This window comes from Mytilus edulis, chromosome 3 (assembly GCF_963676685.1).
Source record: "Mytilus edulis chromosome 3, xbMytEdul2.2, whole genome shotgun sequence".
Classification (NCBI taxonomy): Eukaryota; Metazoa; Mollusca; class Bivalvia; order Mytilida; family Mytilidae; genus Mytilus; species Mytilus edulis.
In genome coordinates, this window is record NC_092346.1 from 43577894 (window position 1) to 43596457 (window position 18564).

At 29.8% G+C, this 18564-nt stretch overlaps 1 protein-coding gene across 4 annotated transcripts in view; it reads right to left on the minus strand.

Moving 5' to 3' along the window:
* Positions 1–18564, minus strand: part of LOC139514263 (nuclear migration protein unc-83-like) — a 71756-nt gene that overhangs the window by 26521 nt on the left and 26671 nt on the right. For all 4 annotated transcript variants that reach the window (XM_071303208.1, XM_071303207.1, XM_071303210.1 and 1 more), the window contains exons 4-5: positions 18197–18395; positions 17116–17240 (exon numbers count right to left, since the gene is read on the minus strand). In XM_071303208.1, coding sequence (XP_071159309.1) covers positions 17116–17240; positions 18197–18395 — 324 coding nt within the window. The remainder of the gene's footprint in view (positions 1–17115; positions 17241–18196; positions 18396–18564) is intronic.

The following is an 18564-nucleotide window of genomic DNA, read 5'->3' on the forward strand; positions in this document are numbered from 1 at the left end:
TGATTTGACTTGATTTGTCCTAAAAAGATAACTCTAGTTTAACATAAAATTATTACACATGCTTACTTTATTAACTTCGGATAAGCAAAGATCTAAATATGAAAGAAATTTTAAAAAGTTATAATATCAATCTCCGATTTACTGTTCAAATAGTAAAAATTGTCAGTGATATAAATTTTTAAGAAATTTTTTATTTCAAATAAATTTGTAAAATAAAAGAAAATCAATATACATTGTCATAGATCTTCTAAACACCAAAATAACTTTGGTGTAAAAATAATTTAGCAACTAAGGTTACTGCGCAACAAGTGCAAATAAACGCAGATAAGACTCCTAATCTTACCTTTTATATCTATAAATCCAAAATAGGATCTGATCTAAATCACGTTTTTTGAAATCCTTCGTAAAAAATATATCCTTTTTAAAAAGTTTTCAACCTTATTTATAGCATTAATCCTAAACAATAAGAATATTAAGCTTAAGAGATACACTGAATAAACTGTGGTGTATCTATTCTGGAAAAAGTTTTGTAAGATGATTACACCTGAAGCGTACCTGGACAGGTGACTGTAATATTATTGATCTAACAGCAAACATGACGATTGGTTCCCTCAGGTTATTATAAAAACTTGTTATTAATTTACTATAAAATAGGTCCTGAGTAAACTAATATAGTACTATGGTGTAATAAAATATAGGAATAAAAGGGAACAAATCAGAGCACTATGGACTAAGTTACCTAATATAGCGTAAATATGATACATTGAACAGAATAGTGTTGAGAAAGTCAATAACATGCGGGGAAAATCAGGATCTACGACTAATTTACATAAACTGCAATATTGCAATGTCATAAAAGATCAGCTGCAAGAGAAAATTGCGGATAGACATTTTTTTCAGTAAAATTCATACATGTTTGGTTTTTTTTTTTTGTATTATGGGAAGTTCTTAACATCTGTGGATTGTGTGATGATATTTATATGTACAATGTACAAATTAAACTGTATATACAGTAAAAAAAATTTAGGGACAAAACAATATTAATAGTTATGAAAACAAACTTGTTCCAATCTGAGACTACTATAAATTAGTCTCAGTGAGTTCCAATAAACCAAAAAATATATTTTGTTCCTAAAATTTTGAATTCTCTCTGTGTCAACCCCAGGTTTAAATTACTTATTAGACGAATTGCTCTACATGTTTCCTGACACATACTGCATTTTTACATATGAGTAAATGGACAAAATGTCGGCTAATATCATACAACTAGTTCCTTATCTGATGAATGTACTCCTTATAATAATCTTTTGACCTTTTGCATTACAAAAAATATAAATTTTCGAGGACATTAATGGCAGTCTACTTAAATAATTTCTTTCGCTATATGACATTAAAATTTCTTATTTATTATCATTTCATTTTCTTTAAAATATTACCATTTGGTAAGAGAAACCAATAAGGTGAAAATGACATTCCAATAGATAGTGACAAGATAACTATTCTCTTTATAACATATTTTGATAGCCCATTTGTCACCTAACTTACAAAGTTTATGTATATAATAAATACTTGTACCTATAAATATAGGTTATTGACAATAGTTAAATCAATGACAGTCATATATAGAGTGGACACACACAGATAAGTATTACAATACCTTGGGTGATAAAGATCAAGCCAATTAAACGCAGACATGACCACAATCAAGACATGACATCATGTGACATACCTTATTATTACTGAATGATTTACATGATCTTATTAGCAACAGCATATATCACCCTAAATCGATACCAAACATGGCAAAGATCTTTAGACTACATTATTTCAAAGCAATTTCGACAAAATTTATCTCTTATGGATAATAAATAAAGCATAATATTCCTTTTACTACATAATTCCATAATCTATTAATGAAATGTTTGAATACAGGACTGGCCTTTTACTATATCTACGAGTTAAATTTCAAGAAAAAGAACAGAACTTTGCTTGAAAAAAGTAATACCACTAAGAACACGTCCGTCACATTCACTTAGGTTAATGGAATAATAACTGTAACAAGTCATTTTGCAAACATTTCACAGAAAGCTATTAGACAAATCTATGAGACAATATAGGACATGTGGGACCTCCTCAACATTTCTAATATAGACCTTGTCATAAATAGGAGAGAGAGAGATATGGAAAGCAAAACCTTGAACATTAAACTTGAATAGTACCAATAAAATGCCATATGAACTAATATTTTAGACCTAGAAAGCCACAACACCATGCTATTGTGAGTTATAATGATCTTTCTGCTACACTTGACATTGGAATTCTACATAATCAAAACATAGACTATAAATAGGATTAAGTTTAAGTAGTGTAAACTAAGAAGATTATATGGTATAAAAATTAACAATGTGTGAATATGACAGAGGTCTGGAGGTCAAAAGGTTGTTTATCTAGAAAATCACCAGAAATATCATATAATTTCATGGTAGGCTGAATAGGATTTTCAGTATGAAATGAGTTATAATAAATATGTAGTCCATTTCAACAGGCTGGTCAATGAAACCTATCAAGATGTTTAAAGGATCGTGAAATAGCTGTAGCAAGGTTTCAATAGAGCATTTAATCCTAATCTGATAAAGGATAAGTATACAGAGTAAGTGAATAACAACTGTATAGCTATATTTAGGTGTTGGAGCTTATGAATATGCTTCTAGCAAGATATATAACCTACTGATTGTACAAGGCAGTGATCAAAATTTTGAGACAACTGTAGTTTAAAAAACACAACAGTTGAGTGTCAAGCCTTTTGGAAAACAAATGGGAGCAACACAAACTATCTGCAGAAAAAAAGTATAAACAGGTATTGAAAAAGGCACACAAACACAAAAGATGTCAACAAAATACAAGATAACTTAAGGATTGAGAAGTAAAACCTATCAATCTTGTGAGTGAACTGGGGTTCTCAAGAAGGGTGAGCTGTTGTATAGCTATAACGGTCCATATGGCTTAGTTTGGCCAGCAACCGTTACCTGTAAGAGCTAGTTTAACAGCTATACAAGCATCTAAGTGTGAATCATTTTGTATGCATGCTGCCAGTAAAAAGTTCATACAGATGACAGAAAAAAAAACTTTACTTAAAAATAACTAATACATAAAGCTTCCATTAGCAAATATATTATCCTGAAGCACCTATTGTGTGGCATATTTACTGTCAAACACCATAAAATTTCATAAATTGATCCAGAGCACCAACATAAAATCTAGTGAACTGATCCAGTGCCCATAACATTAACTTCAAACAACATTTTAATTATTGACACTGATTTTATCCATATTTTACTACTTTAATCAGAACTTAATGTACAAAACATCTTACCAAATATGAAAAGACCTTTTAGTCCTCCATGGATGAAATATTTGGAGATATGATTTATTGACAAGAGGAGATAAAAAGGTGTCTTCAGGGTTAGGAGGGTCAGAGACAATACAAATATGATAAAACTGACATGTTTATAAAACCTTGGGCACTTGATAACACTTTAATAATATTTGTCTGTGTATTCTTCAGACTACAATCAAGGCTTTCTTAAAATAGTTTTTATCAATATTCATCATTCCACAGTTATTTCAAAGAAAATATTAAACTGTTCATACATGTATTTGAAAACTCGTCTTTTTTTTTTATATATAAATAATCCATACATAGGAGAAATATAAACCATAAAGTGTTTTAATCAACTGCAAACAATTGACTTATAATAACAACAAAAGAAAACATCAAAAACACAAACTTTTAAAAACAATAGTAAGTAACAACAAAAGAAAAGACACATTTTGGGCTAATGTGGCCCTTCACAATCACTGATTTCCAAGATTTGTAAGATAAAATTTTTATACCAATTTGGTTCTAAATCATGATGCATTCTACTTTTAATTTCAAATTTAAAGTTTACGGAATTCTAAGGCTGACATACTTGTACAATTATTCTGAACAAAGTCAAAAACACTCCAAAATGAAACATTAGAAAATCTGAAAAACAATCAGCCCATCTAATGTAACAAAATCTTTCTCTTATTCATTTACACAATGGAGTACACTTCAAGAAACTGAAATGTTCATTTAAAACGGAAACAGTTTGCTTTGAACCAACAATCTACCATTTGTTCTGGATATAAAAGTTCAATGCAGATTAAAATCAAGATGGGGTTAAAGTATGGGTCAACATATGTAAATGTTTCTCATTTTAACCAAAGAAATACAAAATTGTGAAATTGTTTGCTTAGGAGTCAAAATAATATGATTAAAAATATAGGGGGAAATCTCATGAATTTCAAAATGTTTGAGGATCGTACAAAGCTCAGTACTTTGAAAGTATTGTTTTATGTTTTTAAGGCAAAGTTTTGACTTGATTAGATATTACTATTCACATATAAATATTCTTTCAAAGAATATTAATTGATATCATACTTTAGTCAAAATTTGAAGTGCATAGTAAAAGGTCTAAAACAACATTTTTAAAATTGAAGTCATGTTTTGATACACCAACTAAATAGAAATAACAATATTTATCTGTACAATCACATAACAATCATAGGTGTGGTCATTTAACAAAGTCAATTTCAATAGACTAACAAGGCAATAAAAATTTGTCACTGTTTAAATAATTTGTCCTTTTAAATTAAGTCTTTAAATGTTTTAAATGTTTTAAATAAAGGCTGCCATAAATCATAGGTAAAAAAATACAATGTCACAACCAAGAATGTTACATAGATGACATATTATTTAACATATATGTTCTTTAAACATTAATACATCTAACAATTCTGAAAAAACAGACAGACAAACAAAGACAAATTGCATTGTACAATGCATAATATGTAAAATATCTTTTCAGGGTTTTACAGTGAATATCAAGTGTAGCACATTACAGATTGGCAAAAACTGTGCATGGATAACCTAATTACCAGCTATCTTTGAGCTTTGGCTTACTTATGAAGCTAAACTTTAAGAAAACAAATAACATGGTGTAACATTCTGACAAGAATTTTAAAATCAAATTTCAGAAATTTTTGATTTGCGGTATCTGAGTTAACACTAAGAACACCAATTTATGCATGACCATTATGGGTTAGAATATATAATTATTTGGTAAACAGATAGTTGATGAGCAATGGATGTGAAAATGCAATCAGAAGATTGATATAAAATTTCAAGAAGCTTTGGAGAAAAGTGGGAACAAAAAATTTAGGTGATGATCAGAAGGACGGACATATGGATAGATGTAGACCTGTATAACCTCCTTTGGATTGGTGTTATAAATGAAGCTTGATACAAAATTTGTAAATCTTTGATTTGAAGCTCCTGAGAAAAGTGATACTCATCTCCTTTAAAGCCAGGATTAAAAGACATCTTTTCTAACTATTTTTATATGTGTATATGCTTATCATGTCACAAAGTGTTTCAAAAGTAGTTTTCCAATGGCCAAAAAATCTAGAACAAAGCCTTCCCAAAAGTTAAATAATTGTACCATAGAGACTAGACAATTTAACATGACAGTTTAAATTTATATTATTAAATATCAAGCACCAATTAAACAGATAAACTAGATACTTAAAGGTTAAAACAAACATAAACCGTGTACAAGTCAATCTATATGTTGTCCAATAACTCCATTCATGTATCTATAACTGTCATCATACTGTGACAAGTGAACCAAGACACAAACACCATATGCATACAAAACATTTCCACGTTTCTTTAACAATTGTTTCTCAATTATATAAAAATAACTACAAGACAATTATTAAATGAATATTATAATTGACAGGAAATGAAATGAACATCATACCTTTTAAATATGAGAGCAATCGTAACACGTCCCTTGTAGATCATATCCTTAAGTAACAGAATCAGTATAAAAACGTAAAATGATAATCGCTATACTCAAAAGAAAAGTCACTGGAGCATGAAAAAGATTTAACTTCCAACCTGTGACTACAAATAAAACATAACAAGCATGAATAAGTATGTAGACTTGAGTAGGATGCGGAAAAAATGAGAATGTTACGTGTAGTTCTCGATCGATCAACTGTCAACAGATCTATTTCATACCAAAGTTAGATATTTGTAAAGAGTTATAATGATCTTGTACTCTTGATCTGTCTGGGTCTTTAATCATTATTTCTTTTAAAAGAAAACCTTGACTTATAAAACAAAAGGTCCTAAAAAAGAATTGACACTAGCATAAAGTTTCAAGTTATAACATACAATTGCCTTTCTAGTATGCGAAAAAGCAAACTAAAACATATGTGAAAGGTCAAGATTAAACCAAATTTACATGACCTTGAAAAATTCAGCACCAAAAATTTGTTTGCCTTGAAATCCAAAATATTTTGCTCAAAATTTTCAAATACATATACAATCCATTTATGAACATATTACGGTAATACTATTTAAATGTATCACCCGTTATTGATGGAAAGTTTGTTGGAATGACTTGAGGAGTAGCTTCTTTTAGATATAAAGCTTGATGGTTCAATTAATTTTCCATAAATTGAGAAAATCTATTATTTGAAGGATGGTGGGTTTAAATCTATGCATAGTTAAACAAAAACTTGGAAAACACACTTTAGGAGTAACACTAATTTTGATCATACTTGTTTCCTTAGGATAAATCACTTTCTGTGTCAAGTAACTTAGAAGAATCTGATATTCACCATTAATGAAATATTCCCAAATATATATAAGAAGATGTGGTATGAGTGCCAATGAGACAACTCTTCATCCTAGTCACAATTTGTAAAAGTTAACCATTATAGGTCAAAGTACGGTCTTCAACATGGAGCCTTGGCTCACACCAAACAGCAAGCTATAAAGGGCCCCAAAGTGTTGCAATCCAAAGGTGATATCTTATTACTGTAATAGTGTAAGCTTTCATTACCATTCTGATTTCACAATATTAAATAAACATATAATCTTTTTTAGAAAAATTTCACATTTAACCTTTTTAGAAAAATTTCAACCCTTTTCCATCCACATCAGGTATTTTTCCATGTAGTTACAATGTTTGCCCTTTTCACGTAGGCATACAAGCCAGAATAAGTGACTATATATAGATCAGACAAGATACAAATTAGGCTTACCGTTATCAGATAGAAAATCCCATATGAATAAACCAGAGTAATCACAATTGGAAAATGATTGCACTGTGTTCTTTATGGCAAAAAATATCTTTTCAAAATATAATTTAAATTAAAAAGTCTCCCTGAGTAAAATTCAGTTGATAGTAGTTTTTGTGATAACCTTTAGAAAGTTTGATTGGTTAATTCATTTATTTAGTATTGTGTATTGATTTTATCAACAGTAAGTTAGCAGCAGGCTGGAAACAGCTTGTATCGACTCTCTCTAAGGAGACGCTATATAATCCTTTAAGCTTAACATCTAATTCTTCTTTACTTACATAGAAAAAAACATATATATCCCTGGCATTTAAGAGATATTGATTTAGAAAAGAGTCATTTACAAAATTAGTTTTTAAGCAATAAAATGTTAAAAAAAAATTAATCCATTCAGAAAAGTTATAAGATCCTATCCAATCACTTAAAGAGAAGGATACATGTATTAATTTTCCGAGAAGAACAAGGAACCGTGTTCGCTATGTCTTACATTGATATATAGTCTGCTTTGACATAATTCTAACCCCTAAATAGATATTTATATGTAAATACATATCATTATATAACATGAAAAAAATCAAGTAAAATATCCTCTAGGCAAGCCCTGACATCTAAATTATAACCAGTTACACACTGGTGTACATAAACTCAGTTATGTACGAAGCTACTAGTTATAAAATTTTCCATCAAAAGAATCTAAAAATCTGTACTTATTTCAAGTTAAACATAAATATAGGTATATGTGGTAAATTTCATTAGAGTTATGATGAACTGTATTTTTTGTCTTTTTGAGGATTGAGGAGGAAAAAGTATTTTCAAGGATATTTAAATTCATGGTTTTGCCAAAGTCTGTATGCAAGCATATGAAATATTGGTTGAACACTTATATTTAATTTAATGCTTTACCCATTCCTACTAAATTCAAGCAAATGGATATTCCACAAATAATAATGAATGCACAGTATAAGATCTATGTCAGACATAGAAACTTTTTTCTCTTAACAAATTGAATTTCAAAATATATGTATGACTTTTTCAATAAAGTTAACATGATTAAATCTACATATTTTTTCTTGCTCTGTTATATCAAAAAGGGTGTTGTCTTTACATCTATAACAGCATCAATATATCGTTAGTTCAAGCTTGAGGCCTCCTGTTTACTTCCTATTCAATGATGTCCCTTTTGTCATATCAAACAGGTCCATCATGTGACGTACTTATGGACATTAATCCTTATATAAATCATAAAGTGCAGCCTTATAAACTATAAATAATGTTAATTACTATGCTTTATTGGACAAATTGGTCAGTATATGTCCTTTATTACTGGTCAGTTTACTGTTTTTACAGGTGTCAACATGAATGGACATCTAAAATTACCATAACAACATTTATGATTGCTATGTGACAAAAAGTAAGTACAAAGTTCACGAGAACACAAAAAAACATACAAAGGAAAATAAAATACAGCTTATAAAATTTTGAAGGGAAATGAGACAACAATCCGACCAAAGAGCAGAAAACATGGCCCACCAATGGGTATTCAGCTTAACGTGAAAATTCAGCACATGGAGGCGGGCTTCAGCTTGTTATAGAAAACAAAATATATATTCAAGTGATTACTGTAAATAAATTCAGAAATTATTGCATGCATTAATTACTGCGAAAACTGTAAATTCAGAAATTATTGCATGCATTAATTACTGCGAAAACTGTAAATTCAGAAATTATTGCATGCATTAATTACTGCGAAAACTGTAAATTAAGAAATTATTGCATGCATTAATTACTGCGAAAACTGTAAACTTAGAAATTATTGCATGCATTAATTACTGCGAAAACTGCAAACTTAGAAATTATTGCATGCATAAATAACTGTGAAAACTGTAAACTTAGAAATTATTGCATGCATTAATTACTGCGAAAACTGTAAACTTAGAAATTATTGCATGAATTAATTACTGCGAAAACTGTAAACTTAGAAATTATTGCATGCATTAATTACTACGATTTTTGATGAATTAACAAAAATGCCAGATTAACTATTGTGATTTCAGGAAAAACTGCAAACAGATAAATGTAACAGATATCAGAATGCAAGTTCTTATTTCTGCAATACTCAACCAGTCGCATCATTTGTATCAATAAAAGCATTGTAATAATTTCTGAAATAACAATATTTTACAATGTAAATCAACCCAAAACAACATTAAAGCAAGACATTGCCAATTAAAAGCATTCAACTATCTCTATCAAGAAATCAAGTGAAAAAAAGGACCTCCTTTTTAAAAAAATATTCTGTTACAAAAAAAATCGATAAAAATAGAACAAATTGATACCTGATGAGGAATTCCCACTCTTCTTTTCAACAGTTCATCAGTACAGAATAAAAAGTGGAAGGATTTAGTAGTAATTATATGTTACCATCTGTTCCGACAAAGAAGCTTAAACCTAATCTCTCGTTAACCAAATATATCCATTTAACACTTATTAATTATATAACATGGATCAGTCAAATAATATTTACATTTACAAAAAGCCACCATTTTGTTTTGTATTCAGCAGAAGTCTTTGAAGACCACTTTTGTCAAAATCTGCTCGAATGATTTCGCAAAACTATAACTTCATTAAAATAACTTAAGAGTTTTTCAAGTATAATAAGAACATCTCTAAACAAAGACTGGCATGGAAAATTTGATAAAGTAACAAAGCTTCTTAAATTGGTAGATCTTTGTATCGCATTTATGTCTGTTGCCATGGAATCAATGAAAGGTAACATTTATTGCACAGTGCGCTTTCAAAAACCTTTCTACAATTAAAAAGAGTATTCATGTTCAATTTATGGAAAATTTGACCCAAAACACATTAAAGCCTATACATCTCAATTAACAGTATTTGCATTCTCAGCAGTATTTGAATGAAAGATTTAACGGAAATCTTGACGGATTCTTAGAACTACTGTGGCTGATATCTTCCTCCTGAAGCAAACTGATTGTTGCTTTACATTTAGATTAGTGATCAATATTTCAATGAAAAGACAGGATTTCCTGCTCTTTTCAAAGAAAAAAATACTTTTATTACAGAAACTTGCTATAGACTTATGCCAATCACTGCCTATTTTTACTTCAGATGGAGTAAAAAAGGACAAACTTCTTTAAATAAGACATCTTTCATGCAAAATTTACCATAAATAGCACTTTATTTCATAAGACCTTTTTATTAAATATTTAATGGAAAATGGCAGCAGGAATAATCATTTGCAAATAAAATAACTGAAAAGATATTACAGTTGTAAAAATGTAAACAAAACAAATGGTAATAAATTTATATTTTCACTGCTAATTTTTGTTAAAAATGTAATTTACAAAATTGACTATGTAACAACTATCATTGAAATATTTGACAAAGTATCGTTGCATTATATTCTCTAGGGGGATAAACTGCACCGATAAAATTCTCAATGGTGTCATTCCAACTGAAAGCAAACTTATTTCTGATGCAGTTCTGCATGCATTTGAAAGTCAGATACAATCAATTATTATCAAAATTGTAAAGAATCTAATTTCAATCATGTAGTATTATATAACATCAGAGACGACATTAATAAACAGGTTCAGATGACAAAGAAAACTTGAATTACTAACCGTGCACAAAAAGAACAAACAACATGTGATCAAATGCTGAAAGGAGCCTACTGAGACATATTTGTATTATATCAACAGTGCAAGCAACAGACTGCAGACATATGGAAAGTACTGTTGGAACACTAATGAAAAGACTTTCTCTAATTCACTGCCATTGTTGAATAATAACCTGCATTTTTAATTCAAATTATGCAACAAGAACGATAGCATGAGTAACCAGTACATGACTGGTTTCCCATGCTACTTCTGATGCATTTCTCTATAAACATGCATACATACATTGTAGTCACCAGTTGATTATTGTAGACTATATGTTGACCTCTAAATATCATTTGATTTTCGTGTCTTTGGGTTGCTGGTTCATCTATATAAAGCTAACAACACTTCTTTTTCATACAATAAGACAATTGCTAAACCACAAAAGTAGATTTTCTGTCAGTGATTCAATTACATATCGTCGCTGTTATGCAAAAACCTCGTATCTCAATTTTTTGTGGAAATCTTTTTATTGATTATTTAGAATTAAATATGTATGTTCCACTGTATGCGAAAATATCTGATCTTCTAACCAATCATTAACCTGAATTCTGACATGTGACGAAAAAGTGTAGTCGGATTGGTGAGACATTTTGTTGTTCGAAAATATCGTATCTCAAAAGAAAAACACACGGCACGGCAGCTGGCATCATAACAGCTACAGTTTACTGAATCAATTTTAGGTTCTCAAAGCTAATAAAGCTTAGAAATAATATGAAAAGCTTTTAAAATACAATATAGGTGCAGACATTTTTGCTCGTCTTGGTAATTTATTGGTTAGAAGATCAAATATTTTCGCATACAGTGGAACATACACATTTAATTCTAAATAATCGATAAAAAGATTTCAGTTTTTACTGCCTGGTGTAAAATAATCAAAACCTTAGATACGAGGTTTTTGTATAACAGCGACGATATGTCTTACTGACAGCAAGGTAATGATAGAGGTCAAGGTCTTTGAAGGTACATGTACATGTATAAATATGCTGAACAAAGAAAACAATAGACCAGGAACTAATTATTCTAGGCAGCTGTCATGACTAATGTGTTGAATAAGGAACATTGGGTTAATTAAATAAAATAGTTCAAAGCATCAACATTCACTTGATTTTGGCTTTTTTCAATTGAGTTTCTGACTCTGAATTCAGATTATGGCTGTTTATACATGTACCATTATATCAGATTGTTCCAGTCAAAACATTTGTGAGATTGCAGAACAAAGTTGTTGCTTTCAAATACATACGCATATTATTGAAGGTTACTTCTGTTGAACATTGTATAAATAAAAAGATGTGGTGCGGATTCCAATGAGAAAACTCTCCAACAGAGACCAAATGATGTAGAAGTTAGCAACTTAGCCTACATTTCTTATTTAAAATTCAATGAGGAAAATAGCTTAAGCAACAAGCAAACGACTTGCACGTGTTGTATTGAACAAACAAAATGGATTCTTGTCACAAAACAAATCACACATGTGTAAGCAAAAGAACGATGACCAATAACCTTCAAGGTGCTTACAGGTATGAACACCCTGAACAAAGGAAGTGACAGACTTGAATGTTTCTCCATCAAAGCAGCTGAATTGGCTAATTTGGCTAATGAGCAGAACAAACAAAATTAGTCGGTATAAGGGAATATTTCAAAGCAACACTTCTGTAATTTACCCCATTCTCTCATTTAGCTAATCGATAATATACAATGCATTGATTAAGAGCATCATTTCAGTAAGAACAATGTGAGATTCCAAAGTCAATTACATTGCTTTAAATTACATATGTTCTTTTTCTGCAAGGCAAAGCATATTGCATGTGTTGACTCACTTTGATCAAGAGAAACTGACCTTTCTGAGAACTTGTCTGCATGTAATCCAGAACTTTGATCAACGACATGAAAATCCAGAAGTTTGATCTAATGAATCCATTTCATAATCTGAATGTTAATTGTTATTGAATTACACTAACAAACATTATATGTCCTCCTACATTGACATCCTACTATATGTGTATTACGTGTATTTTGTATTTCCTACCTACATTAATGAGCGTTTTACCTGTCACTGATCAATCATCATTATGACAATTAATATATAACATCACAATTAAAACATTTGTCAAAGTGAAAAGGACAAGATTTTTAAATTAAAACTTCAGTATTATTTTTTAAAGCTTAAAATAAACATGTTTCGTAACATGTATTTTTTTTTACATGTACTAATATATAGTCTTGATCATAAAATGTTCCTTAAAGCAAATACATGTATTGTATCATTAAAATACTATATAAATGTTATGTACATACATATTTTCATATGAATAAACCTTGTTCATGTTAAGTCTGATATTAATTTTCCCTTAAACTTGTACCCTTTGGTTGAAAAAAAATCGCTAATTTATTACTAAATTTTAATAAAAGTTCTTATGCATGTGAACTTTTCCGACAGATGCATGATATTTTATTACGTACTTTAAAATTTGCATTAAGGTTAAAACTCATTTCCTAAATTGAAAATTTATTGCCAGGCTCAACTCTGATTTTATTTTGAAAAAGTAATTTAGATGGCACAGTTTAGTCAAAATGAATTTCAAATGCAAATTTAGCTTCAATGGAATCAGTATTGGAAAATCTATTGTACAAATATTATATAATGAAATAGGAAATTTTTGAACCTATTCACCTGGTGGGATATTGAATGCGCCGTAAGGTAAGAATGGGTGATGAAATACAGAATATCATATTTTCTCATCGTTAAATATGAAACTAGATCTTGTGCTTCTTTGAATACTAAATGGTGTCACTGTACAATTGTTAATACTGAATCTTTTTATATATGATGTTCTGTCTTCTCCAGTCTAGAAATGTTCTACAGCCCACAAGCTATTCTTTTAAGTTTTTTTCCACTGAATTTCCGGTAGAATGAAGTTAAGACACTATCAAACAATAAATGTATCGTATTTCAAGAAAATGGTACTTCTTTCAGGCATCTTTTTTCTGAATCCAAGTGAATTCAAGACTTTGGTTTGCTTAGTAATGTTGTGGTTAACAAAATGGCATAAAGTCCTCAGAAAGTTCAAAATTTGTTGTTTTCAAGTACAAATTGCAGGAGCATCCTATTCTTTAATATATTTTTATCAATTAGCATCCTTTAATTCAATGTCTGTGAAAGCAAAGCTCTATTTCAAAACCTTATCTTACAATATACATAAATTTATGACCAAAACAAAAAAAAACAAAAAAAAACATAATTAATCTACATTCCTTATAAACAAAATACAAAATTTATTGTATTTATATGTGAAGGAGAATGACCTTCAATTACATCAAAAATAACAATAACCCAACAGCATGTTTACTACTTTCATCAATATATTTGGTCCAGTAAAAAATGTTTTTGACTTTAATATGTTTAACCTCAAGCTACTAAAACCTCATCAACCCATTAATAGTCTACTTAACTCATATTTTTTCTGAAATAACACTCACATCAAAGCATTCTTTTATCTATTCTTAAAATGTTTTGTAAAAGTTTGGTCATGCTGATCATTTTTATATTTTTTATAGTGCTACTTAAGTACACATTTGTTAAGTACATTTACATTCCAAGTTTTTACAAGCCAAACACTACAAGACAGCTGGACTTACTTCCCTTTATTTTTATTTGAATTACTTCCCTTTTCCCACACTTTACTATTCTTCCAAAAAAGAATAAAAACTAAACACTTTTTTATTTTGAGTCAAAAAGTTATGGATACAAGGTATTCTATATTAGGCCAGGCCTCTTAAACATTGTCAACCCAGTACCAGTACACTTAAATATCTTTATTTCTTATAAATAACCATGACATCAAAACATGACTTTTTTTATCTTTATAAAAAAAAATAGATCATGCTGATCTTTCATATCTTTTTTAGTGCTATTTAACTTTATTCAATAACATTTGGAAAGTACATTTAAAATAATAAAAAAATGCAAATTTTTATCTGAAAACAAGTCAAGAGCTACAAGACAGTTGGGCCTAAAATAAAATATTGTTTGTTTTCCCAATCCAGACCGACCCTGCAAAAACAGTGCTACTCATAAAATTTTATTGTCAAATTTAAGTCTAATATTATTTTATTAATTTCTGATTTTCAGGCTTATAGGATCGTCCAATGTGGTTCAAGCTTTTTGGAAAAAATAAAATTAATTCCCTACCTTTCGACCCATACCTGGCTTGGCAGGGTTGGGATTGGGGAAACAAACAATATATTAATTTAGGCCTTGGACTTACTTCCCTTCAGTTATGAATTGAGTTACTTCCCTTTTCCAATCTTAGAAGATGAATATTGTTTTTATAAACAGGGTCAAAGTCTGCAGTAACAAAAAGATTCTTTAAATTGTATAAATCTGTCTAAAATGTTGCTTATAAAATTCCCCATTTCAGAGACTAAATGACTTTAATTTATTCCTTAGTTTGTATATAAGAATGAAAATAACATAATGGTGGCATTTTTAGGATTTCATTGACAATCAGGATGTTTCGGCTGATATTTTAGGAAAGGTTACCAAAAGCCAGGGATTCAGAAACAGTAAATTTCAGGGAAATATTGTAAAAGCAATTTTATCAGCAGTATTTCTTATTCATACAACAAGTCTTAGGCATATCATCTCAATTTCTATCATAGATCTGTTAAACAATTTAAAACTTCTATGTATATGATGATATCCTGTTGCATATATAACAGGGATAGTTTCGATTAAAAATAAATGTTCATATAATCATTGAAATTATAAGCTGCAGAAATCTCCACCACTTTTTCCAAGTTTTGTTTTCTACTAGCTCTCTACTATTGCTCACAAAGTCACCAAACCTTGAAAAAAGTTTAGATGCAAAACAAAGAAAATGAAAATAAAACAACATAGCTGTTTATATCCAGAAGATCCAAAGGATAAAATCCAGAGGATAAAAAAAAACTTTCAATAAGTAAAGAGTTGAATTACTCAATTCCAATTTAACTATCAATTAAAAAGTTTAAAACATATTGACAAATATCTCCAGACTTATATACTGTCTATTTATGTGGATACTTTTTGTCTACTTCTTGATAGCAAACTATCATAGCCAGTTTTCAATTATCTGAGATCCAGTCATTTATAGGACAAAAGCAAAGGTCAGGAAAATATTTTTGTAAGGCAAAACATTCTTCTACATTCATGGATAATTTGCTCAGATCACTTCAGTTAATTACTTCTTGGTAAAGTACCTCGGTAACATGTTTTCTAGACTAAATATCTTATAAAAATCAGAGGGCTTTGGAATCTTCTAAGCTGCATTTACACATAATTTGCATTGTGAAACAATCTTTTATGTTTTCACAATCATAACATTGGATTAAGCAGTTAATAAGTATGCATGAAAATTTAAAGGTACACTGGTTCATGGTAAATATTTAGTGTATTAGTTGAATTGATTATTTTTATACTTGTAAATAATTGAAACAAATATACTCAATGTAAAATGGGGATTTGATTTTCTTTTAAATTTCTCAAAATTCACTGTTTTAACATGAAATGAATTGAATGCCTATCTTGGTGCAATTACTCTTAGGTGGCAGGTACCAGTTTTTGGTGTACCAGAACATGTATCCCATGCAGAAATTTTGTTATAGCTAAGCATTGAGGTATATAATTGCATCATGTGGACTAAAAAAATAAATGAATGAAAATTCTAGGCTAGTGTACTACACAAGTAAGTAGTTGCATACACAGGTTGGGGATTTCCTTCACACATGGGTCCAATCAGATGTCAAAATTGTTGTCTCCTCACTTGACGGCATACAAAAATATCTTGAGATTTTGATGGTAAGGATAGGTTCGGACAAGGCTCTTATTCACTTAATATCCTTTATCTCTTGAATTTTGCCTAAAATTCTTGTCGGCTTTTAGCAGGATTCTGCAGGTGAACATTAGATAGGTATCAGAGCATCACATTTTTTGCCTTATTTGCAATGCATTTATAAATTTTGAAATCTCCATGCTGGACAGACACCAACATTTAAAGGTTTTCTATATATTTACATAAGCAAGCACACATCTTAGTTCCTTGAAACTATACATTTAATTTGTATACAAGCTTGAATGAATTTTCAAGAAAATAAAATCATAAATCCATGAAATTCTAAAGATTTATTGTAAAATAACTGGTTTCTGCCACCCCAAGATAGGATGGGTTATTTCCCTTTACATGAATTCTGATTACCTCCCTTTGCCCATACATCCACTTACCTGATGAATTTGCAGTAAGTGTAGAACTTCTTCATCATTGGTATTTGAGTGGAGTGTCAGCGAAAATAACTTTTGTTCAACTTCATCAAGCCATTGAGCCAATGATTTTAGATCCATTTGCATGTCTGAAAAAAGTGACAAAGATTTCAAATTACCTCTCCATTACTAAAATGATAAATATTCTTTGCCAATCAACACAAAAACAGGTAGAAAGCATAGGTTCCTTTATAAAAAAAAAGTCATTGGCACTAAGGATAGGACACTCATAATTGAATTTTGAACTATTTTCATCAGTTTGTTTAATTAGATTATACATGCTTTTTTCTTGTCATTATATAATGTTGTTTTTGTCGCAAATCGTATAAGTTGGTTTATATGGCAATACAAAGTTTGATTTGATTGACTAATGAGGAGCTTTTATTTACTGTGAATTCATTTATTTTTCATGGGTGCTAATAAGTAAAATTGTATTTTTCATGGATATTTGATATCAGGCTTTTAGATTTGCTAAAGAAGTCTTTCTTCATGCCTATGTAAATACATTGTTCACCAACTTCACATATATAAACCTTAGAGAACATTGATATTCCATGATTAAAGAATCAACAGCAGTTCTTTCATCCTTATCATTTTATCACTGATTAAAAAAAAAATCTATTCAAAACATAATATGTATGAAATAGATTGCAAATTATTGAAAGATCCAAGTTGCAAAACCATGTGTCTATAAACAAAGCTCAGCCATATCAAAGTTGTTTGTTATCATAAAAACAGAAAAGAACTGCATAGCCCTACTGTATTTACAATTTTTATCAGAGTAATATATCTACATAAAACAGATTCATCTACACTTTAAAAGGAAGAGCAAAATTGATTTCTCGTATGCTCTAGATCTTGATAATATTATGAAATCACATATTAATTGTTATTATTTCATCGGCAATTATTAATCATTTGAAGCTAGGAATCTATCCCACAATTGGTTGAGACTTAATTGTATAATATTAGCGCTACACTTATTGATTGTGTAATCGTAAACAATCTATGTAATTGTACAGAGACATCAATAGATCGTTATTACCTGCTATCATGCAATCGGTGTTTCTACTTATATCTTTACAGGATACAGCTTCCTCGACCACCTTCCACTGCTGGTGAAGGTGTTGTAGGCATGGGGTTACCTCCTCTTTAAACCCCGGGTGGCGCTCCACCAATTGCTGGGCATAGTCATTTATGAGGCGAAGTCTGGGAGATTGGTTCAAAAGTTCTTCTTGATCCTTCTGTTAAAAAGTAGAAAACAGCACTTTATATGTAATCGAATTATTCATAAACTCTTCAATATGCAATTAAAATTGATTTTCTGGCATAAATAATGCAATTTAGGGCTATATAACTGAGACGTCAATCAATACTGCACTGTTAATTGGATAATGATACATGCAATTTTTG